This window comes from Lepidochelys kempii, chromosome 2, assembly GCF_965140285.1.
Source record: "Lepidochelys kempii isolate rLepKem1 chromosome 2, rLepKem1.hap1, whole genome shotgun sequence".
NCBI lineage: Eukaryota > Metazoa > Chordata > Testudines > Cheloniidae > Lepidochelys > Lepidochelys kempii.
Genome location: NC_136381.1, coordinates 117,147,969 through 117,160,786, shown reverse-complemented (window position 1 = coordinate 117,160,786; position 12,818 = coordinate 117,147,969). Strand labels below are relative to the sequence as shown.

Below are 12,818 nucleotides of genomic sequence, written 5' to 3'. Positions count from 1 at the left end.
CTCTATACGTGTATGTGATGATGAGTTCTGGAACTTTTATTTCACCTTGGTCAGGTAAAGGAAATACAGTATAACAAATTTTGAATTTGAAAAAAAAACCCCAATCCATTGGTAATAGGATGTACAGTAATTTTTGATGGTGAAATGATAGGCCAGCTTAGTTCCTAAAATCAACAGGATAAAGTACTGCATGCAAAACTAACTAAAAAAAACCCGTGTTTTCGAACTGCTACAAAAGAAAAAACCCAACACTAGTTTGTTGTTTACAAGAAAAGAAGTTGATTCACCTCTCACCTAGTTCCTTTTTTTAAATATTGATGCCTACAGAATCCACATGTGAAAACTTTAAAAAGCCTCAAACAGTACGTCTGTCTGTAAGGATGCAGGTCAGCTGCAGCCTTGGGCACATCGTGCCTATGGTTGGAAGTGTAGTGTACTAATGCTTGGAATGCTGCACCATCAGCAGCAGGCTTAAGTGCAACAGGCAGCATGGGCTTCTTCCTTTCCCAGTGATTAGGCGGCCGGGCTGAATGCGTGGCACCTGGCTGACAATGGATTAAGCAGCTAGAGACACGCACAGAGAGCGAGCGAGCGAGCCCTTCAGCGAAGATACTGCACCGTCCGCATCCCTGACGCTTTATCAGCCACCAGCACTCAACTGCTCTGCGCAACAGCAGCGTTTCCTCCTTACCGCTGGATCTCTGTAATGGAGGGGAGCAGCAGCCAGATGGTACATTACTAGCTAGATCCTTTCTGGTCTGGTAGCTCCGCACCCCACCCCCACCGCGCACCTCTCACTGGCTGGAGAAGTGGCCTGTTCTCTGTGGATGTGAATCGCCGCCGATTAGAGGGGACCGCGGCTATTTATTTAGGAATTGCCAGCTCGCAAAAGTTTCTAGGCAGGAAGCTGGGCTCCACGCAACTGGGGCGGAGGAGGAGGAGAGAAAAAAAAGTTTCGCTCACTTCTCTCCTTGGCGGAGCCCCTCCCCGCTCCGAGGGGAGAGCTAGAGATGCTGCTACTTGCAACAGGCTGCTATAGTAGCAGCGGCGGCCTGAGTAACACGTCCCCAGGAGACTAGCAGGAGCAACACGTGATGTGTCTACTTATCAGGGTGAGAGGGAGCGAGGCACCGCTGCGAGTGTGTGTGTGTGTGTGTGTGTGTGTGTGTGTGTGTGCGCGCGCGCGGGGGAGAGGGGGAGTGTGCGCGAGGGAGGGGGGCGCCCGCACAGCACGGCTGCAGAGGTGGAGGGGTCCCTCACTGTGCCCATCTTCCCCCCTTCAGGGAGAAGAGGAGGAAGGGAAGTTCCTGTGGAGTTGATGAACTTTGCACATCCACAGAAACGCCATTTTGATTCCTTTTTCCGGAACAACTTTGCGTCTCTTCTCTCCCCCCCCCCCCTTTCTCTTCGCCAACCCATCATCCGTGCATCATGTCTCGACGCAAACAGCCCAGCCCCAGCAAAAGCAAGGGTAAGTGCGACCGGACCTTTCTACCTATGCTCTGAACTCTGTTACAGAGAAGCAGCAGCAGTGTCTAAGTATGAGGGTCTTTTTTTTTTTTTTTTAAGGGGGGGAAAAACTTTTTGGGGGGGCGGTGGAGAGAGGAGTTCAAGAGGAAAGTTCTTTTTTGATCAACTTTTTAAAGACTGAGAAGTTGGGGGTTTTTTTTCCGTGTGTGCGCGTTTCCTTTTTTTAAAGAAAAAAAGTTTTGGCTGGCAGTGGTGGAGATGATGATGAGTTTGTGTAGCCTCCCTCTTCCCTTCCACCCCCACCCCCCGCTCCTCCCTCCTGTCCTCTGTCTCCTTTGCTCCTTCTCCCCCCCCCCCCCTTCCCCTGTTGCAGACTCTACCAACCAGCAGCACCAGCAGCAGCGTTTTGCCTGCAGCAGGACCTGATGCTCATCCATATTAAACCGTCTGAGCTCAGGAATCTGGCCAGATCATCTCCCCCTCCTGCTGCAAAGTTTATTTTTAACCAGCAACCACCACAATTTGGATATGGCTGCGAGGAAGAAACTTCTTTTAACCCAACTCATCCCTTCCTCCTAAGCTATAGACTCCCTTTCCCTTAGCCTTTTTTTTTTCATGTTTATCCCCCCCTTTTGGGGGGGGGTGGATTAAAAAAACTTGAGATGAAGGCTCCTCTTTGAAGGTAGAAAACGTTTTATTCTGTACATCTCTTTGCTAACTTTTCGCCTTGTTTCGTTGATGAATCGAAGCATCCATGTGTGTCTTTAATTTGCACTTTGATACCTCTTCTTTCTCTCTTCTCAACCCCCCTCCGCCCTTGGGAGGGAGGTGAGGACCTTGCATGATCATGTGTGTCCTTTCCCCTTCCTGGCCTTTATTTGTTGTTGTAAAGTTACAAGCGCTCTGAGTCGCTTCTTGTAAAAGAAGTATTTGGCGTTTTCACACTTATTTAAATATGTTTGTATTTCTCTTTTCTTTCTCTGCCATTGTGCTGTGGCAGAGGCACATCTGTGTGTGTGTGTGATGTGGATTGTAGGAGGAAAGAAACACACACATCGTCACGAGTACAGGAAGGAGCCCGGGCAGCATCCGAAATAGGGGAAATAGTTCAGATCATATTTACTTTTTGTTCGTTCTTTTAAAACGGGGTATATTAGCTAATCCTTCGCTTGCTGGACCAGATCTTGCATAGTTCTCTGCTTCCTTCTTCGCGCTCCCAACTTTTATCCTTTACTCGTGTTGCAATTTTGTGAGTGTGTTAATAACTTTAAGTTTTAAGAGCTCTTGGAATAAGGACTTCTTTTTGTAAAGCAAAGTTTTTCTCCTCTTCTCCCCCCCCCACCCCCCCATGTTGATGTGGACTAGTCAAGACTCGTTTCTTAGGAAACTGCGACCTTAATCGTTGCTAAGAAGCAGGGGAGAGGTTTTTTCCTCTTCTCTCTTCTGTTGATCAGCATATTTTCTCTCTCTGTGACTAAGTGGGAGTTGCAGTGAGGATGCAGATCCTCCTCCTTTGGGCTTGGTAGTCACTGCTACAAGAACCTGGTTCTCCTTTTCCCCCCGCACTTCTTTCTCCCTTAAGTGTAACAAATAATGAGCTTGCACAGGCTGGGCTTGGCACCATGTCCAGAGTTGGACTTGTTACACTCTGTAATATGGGTGGCTGGGAGGGAGAAGCAGCACTGGGAAGCGTGGCTTGTGTTGTGTACTCAACTTCAGTTTTCTAGTTGTGCAACATCGTGCTCCCAAGACAGACGCATCTTGTTGTCGGGCAGAGTAGGGTAGCCGGAGACGGAGACTAGTTGGAGATGCTTAAACTTTTTAGAGAAGGGAGGGGAGGGTGGTGGACTGAACTTTGTCATGTCGTTGATAAGTTTCCTCTGGCTCCTTCTCTCTCCCCCTCCCCCCCCGCTTTTTTTTTTTTTTTACCTCTGAGTTACATTATCTTTCTGCGCTCTGCAATGCATCCTTGATGGGTTATAAAAGAGGAGGAGAGTATTTCTCCTTGCTCAGCAGATTTGTCCTCCCCAGCTCCTTACTGGGTAGAAGACAGAATGGGAGCCTAGATCCGGATGAGCAGTTCACATTCCATTACGAAATTCTACACGGCTTCAGAGCCACCAGCAGCACCACCACCAGTCCTCACTCCTCACTCACACATAGTTTCTTTTTGGGAGATGGGTGGGGTGGAAAGATAGTCGTCTTCGTTTTTTTCCCCCCCTCTCTCTTTTTAAACAAGGTGCAGATCTGTTTGGTTGGTTTAATAGCCAGATTATCTCTTCCTCCGTAGGCTGGATTGAATTATTTAGGAAAGTCAGTGGAAAAGATGGGGAGAATTTGTTTTTGTTCTGTTTTGTTTGTGGCTCCTAGGATGGGTGATAGCTGAAAGGAGCAAAGAGATGCTTTAATCCTGTGAAGGAGCCTATTGAAGTGATTTCTGAAAAAACCCAAAGTAGATCTTAACTTTCACCATCCTACTTTGCATGTCTTATGATTTAGATAAGATCAAATGTGGTTATGTGCTTCTGTTAAACTACATATTCAACTAGTATCTAAATGTGACTTGGAATAGTGTGGGGGAGAGAAAATAATCTTAGTCCTTTTTTTCCCTTTTCTCCGGCCCTTCTAATTCAGACCCTACATTCAATTACTGTGCTTTTTAAAATAAGTAATTGCTTTTTAACAACTACAGTAGAAGTTGTCAAAGACATAAATTGGCCTCCCATCTCTGAAGTTTATAGTGGAAACCTATTATAAGGTTGAAGTTCTGTGTTGAGACCTATTTTGAAGCACATAAAATATGTTACCACAGTTCCCTTTTTCCACAGAGTTTTTGGGTGTGTGTGAGAGGGATGCAGTGACTCATGGCCAGGCCAGCCATATTTGTTTTAGGTTTTAATTTTCCCTTTGAAGAGTTAGGGGTATATTCTATTGGTGTGCATGCATAATGCCTATTAGCATTAACGGGAGTTAGGTACATCCATGGGAGAATAGATCCCTTTGTGTGTTGAAACTCAGAAACAGCATGGATCCATCATCCAATCAGTCAGGTTACCACAACACTTCTTTTCAACATTCAGTGTGGAACACACCTAATGTCCTTACTTGCTACAATGCAGTTGGTCTGATCTTGATGCTTTTCTTTCTTTTTGATTAGGTATTCACATTTAGAACTTGACTGGTATCTTGTAGCTTTAAAACCCCCCATTATTTAGACACAGTTTTTTACACTTTCTACAAGCTTATTTTAATAGGAAACCGATTTTTTTAAATTGTCATCTCTTCAGTTTACCAGTCAATAATTTTCTTTAGCCATTAATTTATCTATCCTTTAACAATCCTTCCACAATATTATTTCTTACCAAAACATCTTTATTCTTGCAATAAGGAACTTGTGTTTTTTAGAATTAAAACAGAAGATAACACATTCTTTAAAATGTAGTTTCTAAAGCTTAGCTGTCCTTTTCTCCAAAGTTTGAAGTTTAATTTATTAGCAGATTTCAGTATAGTTGAGCACCTCAGTCTGACTCAGCTGGTACCGGAGGTACATCCATTCTTAACTGTTTACATCATTCAGTGACCTTTTGGTCATATGATCTTTATTTTGGATTTGAGAGTCAGGAGATTCCTGAAGTTTTAGGATTGAAAAAGCTGAATGTTTATGTTGTATATCAATAGTAATTTTAATAAACTCCTTTTAGTACCCAAGGTGAACACAACATATGAAAAAAACTTCTCAGTTTTATTTTCTGCAGTGCTTTTGTTTTTTATCTTATGGATTTTGTCATTTGTTTGGATTGATGGCATAGTATGTTCATAACTGCACCATGAATTTACTCTCCTTTATTTCGTGAAAACTCTGTTAATTAGAAACATAGTTTGACCTGTTGGAATTCTTCTTGAAATAAAAATTAATCTTGTACTTACATTGTATAGATTACAAAAATAGAGAGAGAAATCCCTTTGGTTATATTCATTATCCCTTGTAAAAGTAGGTGGTGCTTAGAAGGTCATAGGATAAGTGTTGCTAAGCAGCTAAACAGAAGGATGCTAAAATTAACCCAAGTGTACTTGTAAGGGATTCTGTTCTTTTTAAGTTTGTAAATAAATTTTTAGTTTACTTACAGTGGTTTTTAAGTGTCAGACAAAGATCTTGGAGTGAAATCTTGGAAAAATATTTAGGCATATGAGTAAATTTACTCACATAAATAGCCTGTTGGGACTACTCATGTGAGTAAACTTACTCATGTGCTTAAGTGTGTGCAGCATTGGGCCCTTAATTTGTGCCCTTTACAGATGTCCTCGAAGAGTTATCTGTTGTTCATTACTCTGTGAGCAACTCTGATGTATGTTGGATAGCAGCCTGTGCAGACAGACTTGGAAAAATCAGCACCAAAGATTCTACAGCAACAAGCAGAAAACAAGTACATTCTGGTTTGTTTAGAAAAGTTTTAGATCTTTTTCTGTGCAGAAAATCCTCTAATTTTTTGATGCCTGATAACTAAAATTGTCATATGTATTGGTTTACAGATTTAAAGCGTGTGAAATCATATGACATAATTTTCTTTAAATATTAACAAGATTTTTATTGAAAAGAGAAATATATGATTGGACCATTATTATGAATACATGTCAGGATCCACAGTCTCCATGATAATGTGACAATAAGGTTTTTTCCTAACTGATAATCGTTCCATTCTCTTAGAGGAGATTGGCAGTACTATTTTAAGTTCTGCTGAAAGTAACGAGGATGCCTACCTCTGTTACTCTTTCACCTCCTTTCTAAATTCAAACAAAATGGTTCATAGTTTGCATTATCACCAATGTTCTTCCTTCCTCCCTCCAGCCCCCCATCACAGCTTTAGAATGCATTTCAGGAGAGCAAACTGAAGCTTTGAAAAGGGGCCGAGTTTGTTTGCACTGTGTTCTCTTCATATAAATTTAATTATGACCATGGTGTTCATATACCCTGCAACTTTGCCGAGAAATGTGTTGGGAGATCACATATAGAATTGGGAGGAGGAAGAGTGTTCTCGCCAAGGAAACAATGGGACTAGCCAATTTCTTATTGTTGGCTGGGAGATCTGATTTGTTAGAGGCTGGTGTTGAAAATTAAAACGGGGCTCTTCTGAGGACAGTAAAAGGTCTACTTTCCATTTCTCGTATCTTTGTTAAAACAGCAGTTACAATGATTATGTTTCAATCACCATATATAAAGATGTTATGGATGAAAAATATTCCTTTAGGTGGGATGGGATCCAGACTGAGTAGAAATCCCACTCTCCCACCTTTCGCTTTTGATGATGTGCTGAAAAGTTTGATATCACTTTCCATGGGAAAAACAGAAATTTGCTTAGCTCTGCCTGGTCAGGTTCAGTTAGTAGTGTTTAATTACTAATTAATATAGATGGGCTGGGCTGGGAAGTACAGTGCTATGGGATACATCCAAACAGGAGTTGGAGGAGATTTGACTTCCTTTGTTCTTCCAGTGCAGAAATCTGATGATAGTACATCTTGGATGCAAACCAGTCATTAGCATTTCCCACCTTAAAAATTCTTTCAACCCCACCCTGGCCATCAATTTGTTTCATATAGCAGCACTTTAAGGTAGGACGTACATGATTTGAGAGGCTACAACTCTTAAGGCAGAACTGAAGCATCCTGTTCTTTGTTTTTGTGCTTACATGAATGATTAACTGCTTTGAAGCTAATATTAATATTGCTTTCCTGTGAAATAAAAAGTCTAGTTAGCAGGCAATTTGAAAAGATTTTTCTCATTTTCACAGTCCCGTAGTAGTGGAAATGGTTCAGAGTAAACTAGCCTGGAAAGGGCAATAAGACGTGTGGGCCAGATTCTGCTCTCAGTTAAACTAGAGTAAAACTGGCAGAGCTCTATTGTGTCAATGGAGTTTGTCTGGAATTACTCTGATGTAACAGAGCGGAATCTGGATCTCTGTTTCCTCTAGCAATCTGGAAGCATTCCGGTGAATCTTGTTTTTTAATAAAAGAAAAGGAGTACTTGTGGCACCTTAGAGACTAACCAATTTATTTGAGCTTTATTAGTCTCTAAGGTGCCACAAGTACTCCTTTTTGCGAATACAGACTAACACCGCTGTTACTCTGAAACTTGTTTTTTAATGGTACTTCAGCTTTCAGTTTGTCCTGCCTACCAATCAGTACACTAGTTGCCTGTGAATAGGTACTTTAGACAAAAGAAGTAGGTGACTGGGTGGAGACTGTTTATTCAGTGTGATTCAAACAAGTATTTGAAAGCCTTTGTAAAGTCCTAGAGACAGAGCAGCTGAATAGCTTAACTAGGATTCACCTGTAGACTCCCTGAGTTCCATGAGGATGGTATTAACTGGGTGGAGAAAAGCTATTGGAAACCCTCTCCCCAAGACATAGTTAGACTTGTGTACTAAATAGGCATTCTGAGGGTTGTTAGATTAAGGCCTTAACAGTTTTGATTACAACCTCCTCCCCACTCTGATGTTTGCATTACCATCAGTTTTTGTCGGGGAAGAATATTGAATGTAGTAACCTCTTGATAATCTGTATGTTATTCCCTGATAACCAGAAACTTCTACGCTTAAACTCTGTACCGTTCACTTTTTTTAATACATCATCTTAATAAAATTTTTAAATTTGAATTTCACTACTTTAAATGTTAGCATAGGGTCTTAGCATAGTGCAAAAGAGCTTTTAGCTAACATTGGTGGATTACTTGGATTTTGTTTGTCTTTTCATCACATCAGTTTGGAGGAAGATGTGAGATTTCTATATCTTTTTGGAAGCACAATGCCTGTCAATCAGATCAACTTGATCTCTCTCAGATTATAAACTGAAAACTAATATTCTTTTTTTAAACTTTGAGGTACATTTTTCAGACACTTCTAAGTCACTTCTGAGGCTGTGTCTACACTAGCACTTTTGTCGGTATAACTTATGTCACTCAGGTGTGTGGGGAAAAAAAACACCTGTCTGAGTGACATAAGTTACACCGACAGAAGTGCCAATGTGGATAGGTGCCATCATTTATTTTTTGAAGCTGGAAGATGAATGAACTTTGATAGCCAGATTTTAATGAGTTTCTGTAGGAATTTGATTCCTTTTTCGTTTTAAAGATGAGGGAAACAAAACATTAAATCCTAAAAATGCAGGTAGCCTTTGCTTTTGTCATCTGTATTTGTTTAGCTTGTTTTACTGAGGACACTGAGGATCTTTTCATCTTGTATGTGATGTAAGTGCTCAGAAGCTTGAGGTTTTATACCATACAGCAATTCATATAAATACATTATGCACATTAAAGCAGTAAAATTTCTCCATGGGTAGGTTGTTGTTGTTTCCATGTTTCCTTTTTTAACCCCTGTTTTATGGCTCAGCCATATAGATTTGCATTGGGTAGTCCTAACAAACAAGATCTTTCTTCTATTTTCTTTTGGGGGTGGGAGGGATCAGTTCAGAAATAATTTTCACAGTTGTCAGATTTGGTTGGGGGAAGCAGGAAGGAATTTACTAAAATTAGGTGGGTTTTTCTAATCTTATAAAAAAGTGCTTATCTTGACATAAAGAAGTCATTAGGATGCCTAAGTTCTTTCAGGTTTTGAAAACCTGAGAAGCAGCCAAGATATTAATGACCCTGTACTGTTCTGCATCCATGTGTGGAACTCTACTCTGGTGTCAGTGGAACTGCATGCATGCAAAGGGCAATATATGGCAATGAACTTTTAATGTGGTTGCCATGTGTAAGTCACGTGCTGTTACAGCTTTTTCCCCCCATATTCTTTTTACTCTAGTAATTTGTGTCACAGCTTGAATGTTTCACCATAGTTCATAAAACTTCTTTTTTTTTTTGGTTTGTTTAAATGAAGATACTAAATTACAGTAAGAATAATTGAATGCTATAGAAGTTAGAGGTTGAAAAGGCCTCATGGATTAAGATATTCCATTTGCAAATGCAAGGTACACTTCCCAGATGTGGGGTATAAGTGAAATGAGGGGTAACAAGTGCTTTTCTCTGTAGATGTAATTTACACTTTATGCTATTTGAAACAAATGATCTGTTTCTCTTTCTCAAGAGAGAATTTTTAACATCTCAAGATAGCATTTGTTTTCATCCTAATGAGATGGCCCAAATGTGTCAGTTTGTACATTTATATGACTTCCAAATGAGACTTAAAGTTGAGGCCCTGACAGCTTCTGGTAACTAATCCCACAACTTTCATGGCAGATGAGTTACTTTCCTACCCTGAAAGGTCCCATAGCAATGTTTGAATCAGTAAACATGTTAAATCCACTGTCCTCGTCCTTCTGCAATTTTAGGTATTTCTGTGCAATTTTAGGTAATTTCTGTGGTTTGTGATTGAGCAGAACTCCTGTTTAAGATCTGCAGCATTTGCTCCATTCTGTCTACCTAAACTCCTAACTCCCTTCACTTTTATGGAAGAAGCTTTTTTTCCCCTTCCTCACCTTTATTATTACTATTTTTTTATTTATAAAAAGACCAGACCACTCTGTAGCTTTGCTGTGCACAGAATGAATGCCATGCTGTCCCTAATTAGAGGCTAAATTTGAGTAGAGGGTGAAGTGTCATAATCATAGTGGATGCCTAGTCGCTTATAAGGAAGCCATGCACATTTTAAACACTGCAGGAGGGAACCAACAGAATCTGTAAACTCTGCAGCCCTATTAACTGCAATTCAGGCAGTTTTCAAGCTCTGCCTGCAAAGCTGGTGAAATTTGTAAGCTCTTTAAGTCTAGTTGCTCTGGATTTTTCATGGTTCTTTTTCCGCCTTGAGGGAAGAAAGCTAAGGTGACTCATCTTAAATGCTCAAAAGTCAGAAAATGAAAGTTAAGGTTCTCACAGGAACATTAAGTGGGCCATATTAAACATCTGTTGTGTGTGTGGTTGGTTGGTTGGTTTTTAATTATTCCTGCTTAGCCCTCTCCACCTGTCAGCCATGGGTACCATTTGCCTCTATGCTGCCTCCAAAATGTGTTTCCCCATTCTGGTTCCCTGGCAGTGGAGCTCCATTCACAGCTGTCCCAAGAACAATCTTCTACAACCCAGAGATTGTGTTAACCTTCCAGTGGATTCCCTGTGGGGAATGATAGGCAGACAGTGTGTCCCAAGGGTCCAGCCTTCCTTGGAGAAAGAGTGAGAGACACACATGGAAGATTCTTTTTTCTGTGTCTGGATTTAAGGGGCTTGTTTTGGGCCAGAGTTTTTATTTCCAGTATTAAGTTGCTCTTACTCCAAATCCTTCAGTGTGTGGGTTCTGCATCCACTATTTATATGCAATTGAAAACTAGTAGTCAGCTGGTAATATTCAGCACATACAATACTCTCAGTCAGCTACACTTTTAGATGTTGCAAGGCCATATAGAATGTTGAGTGACCTCTTGCAGAAGTATTTTCTGGTGCCTGATCTGACCTGGTTTTCTGGAAGCTGCTCCCTTGCATGTTCCGCCTCACTCATTTAACTTACAGTAAATGTTTCCATGTCTGTGCTCATTGTGCTTCCTTTTAAAAATGTACAGTAAAAAGTCTTGGGACCAAAAATAGTTTGTTCATGTTGGATGGGACGAAGACAACCACGCGTACCTGTCACATGCTCAGTAACAGTTCCTAGCAAGCGGTTTGAATACAACAGCTCCTTCCACAAATGCTAACTAATATTTGATTATTTAGAGAGAGAGTCAAATGTTCTTTGAATAGTCCAGATGACCAATGCAAATCAATGTAACATAAGTTACTATAAATATTATCTCAATAACACCAAAATAATGCAGAAATGAGTTGGTTTAGTACTCTAGTATTTCCAGGTGTGTAGGTGCAGACATAGCAAAAAACCCACCAAATTTGATTCTGTCCCCTTATTGGCTGACTCAGCCGAGAAGTCAGCAATTTAATGGATTAATTGAAGGAGGGCATAGATACTGAACAACTGCTTGCTAAAATATCCCATCTTATTGTTTTTGCTTAACCCATCCTTTCTTCCTCTTCCATTTCTGCCAACTTGTTTATCTCCTCCACGTCCTATATCCTAATTCCTAGATTATAAATTTTGGGGGGCATGGCCTCTTGACATATACCACGTTTGTCCAGTGTCTAGCACAATGTGGACCTGACCTGGTAGTCACTACTGCAATATAAATATTTAATAGTAACTTCCCTCTTACCCCTTGAGGTTGTCCTAATCTTGTGCTACTACCACCTGGGCTTCTGTATGTAAACAGAGGACTTTGGTTGCATTAGTTGGGCACTTCTCATGAATGCTTTGTTTACACACAAAGGAAAGGCATGCCGATTTTTCTATGCAGTGGCATCAGTAAATATACATGATTAATAATCTGTAGATCGGTTGTTTAGTTTTTGGGTTTTTTTAAGTTTTGCAGCGAGTATAGTCCTAAAAATTCTGGGTTTTTTTTGTTTTGTTTTTTGTTTAACTTCAGTGCACATCCGTCTAGTGTTTGAGGGTTTTTGGGTTGTTTTAGGCCTTGTTGTAAACATGCCAAGCGTTAAAATCCTGAAATGTAGAGGTTTGAAGAAGAACCTGGGAATAGAGCAGTGTGCCATTCTCTCAATAATCACATTGTTGATACAGTACAGAATTCTACTAAAATACTCACTCTTTCCATTCAAAACCTAATCTAACTTTCATTCCTTAGGGTGCAGCATAAATAATTCACGTTTAAGACTTTTTAAAAAACTGCATGCCAGCTAGGATGTATATCCTATGTCCTGGCTTATAAAGTATGAAAGTATATTGAGTAATGATAATCACTAGAAACAGACCCCCCTAGAGAAGGCTCCATTTTAATCAGGTTACCTGGATTAAACCAAACCAAAGGTAATATATGTAAGCGTAAGTACTAACTAGTTGAGTTTCAGAACTCCAGGGTTCTATTGTGTATGGGTTTCTCCCAATCAAATGCAGTTCAGTGTTACTAGAGCTGAAATAAGCTGATATTTGCCCATGGTGCATGGCAAACAGAGGTCAAACACTTATAAGGCCAATGATACTATGACTTGAATGCATGCAGCACGTTTCTTTTCTAAACATCTTTTGAAAAAAGGTATGACTGCATTGGTGCCATATATAACAGAAATGCATCTTCCCTCTAGCTTTAGCAAATGGATGCATCCTATCAAACTGTACTGTTGAGCATGTTTAGTCATGTTGCTGTAATAAGCTTTGAAAACAGAAATGGGTTTTGTCCTGCTGAGTTCATGAAGACTTTAATGAATTTGACTGGCTTGTTCTAGAAACTCTTTCTTATGTTTGCATCAGCCCCTTTCCATTCTGGTCCTGGGGTTGGGGAAGGAGGCTGAGAGTTGTGTATGT

General features: G+C 40.5%; 1 protein-coding gene across 13 annotated transcripts in view; it reads left to right on the top strand.

Moving 5' to 3' along the window:
- The first annotated feature begins 551 nt into the window (after positions 1–551).
- Positions 552–12,818, top strand: part of RREB1 (ras responsive element binding protein 1) — a 140,603-nt gene continuing 128,336 nt past the window's right edge. For 7 of the 13 annotated variants that reach the window (XM_073332105.2, XM_073332118.2, XM_073332106.2 and 4 more), the window contains exon 1: positions 1,128–1,471. In XM_073332105.2, the coding sequence (XP_073188206.2) occupies positions 1,432–1,471 (40 nt within the window). In that variant the 5' untranslated portion in view covers positions 1,128–1,431. The other 6 variants (XM_073332116.2, XM_073332111.2, XM_073332104.2 and 3 more) reach the window with 5 other exon arrangements.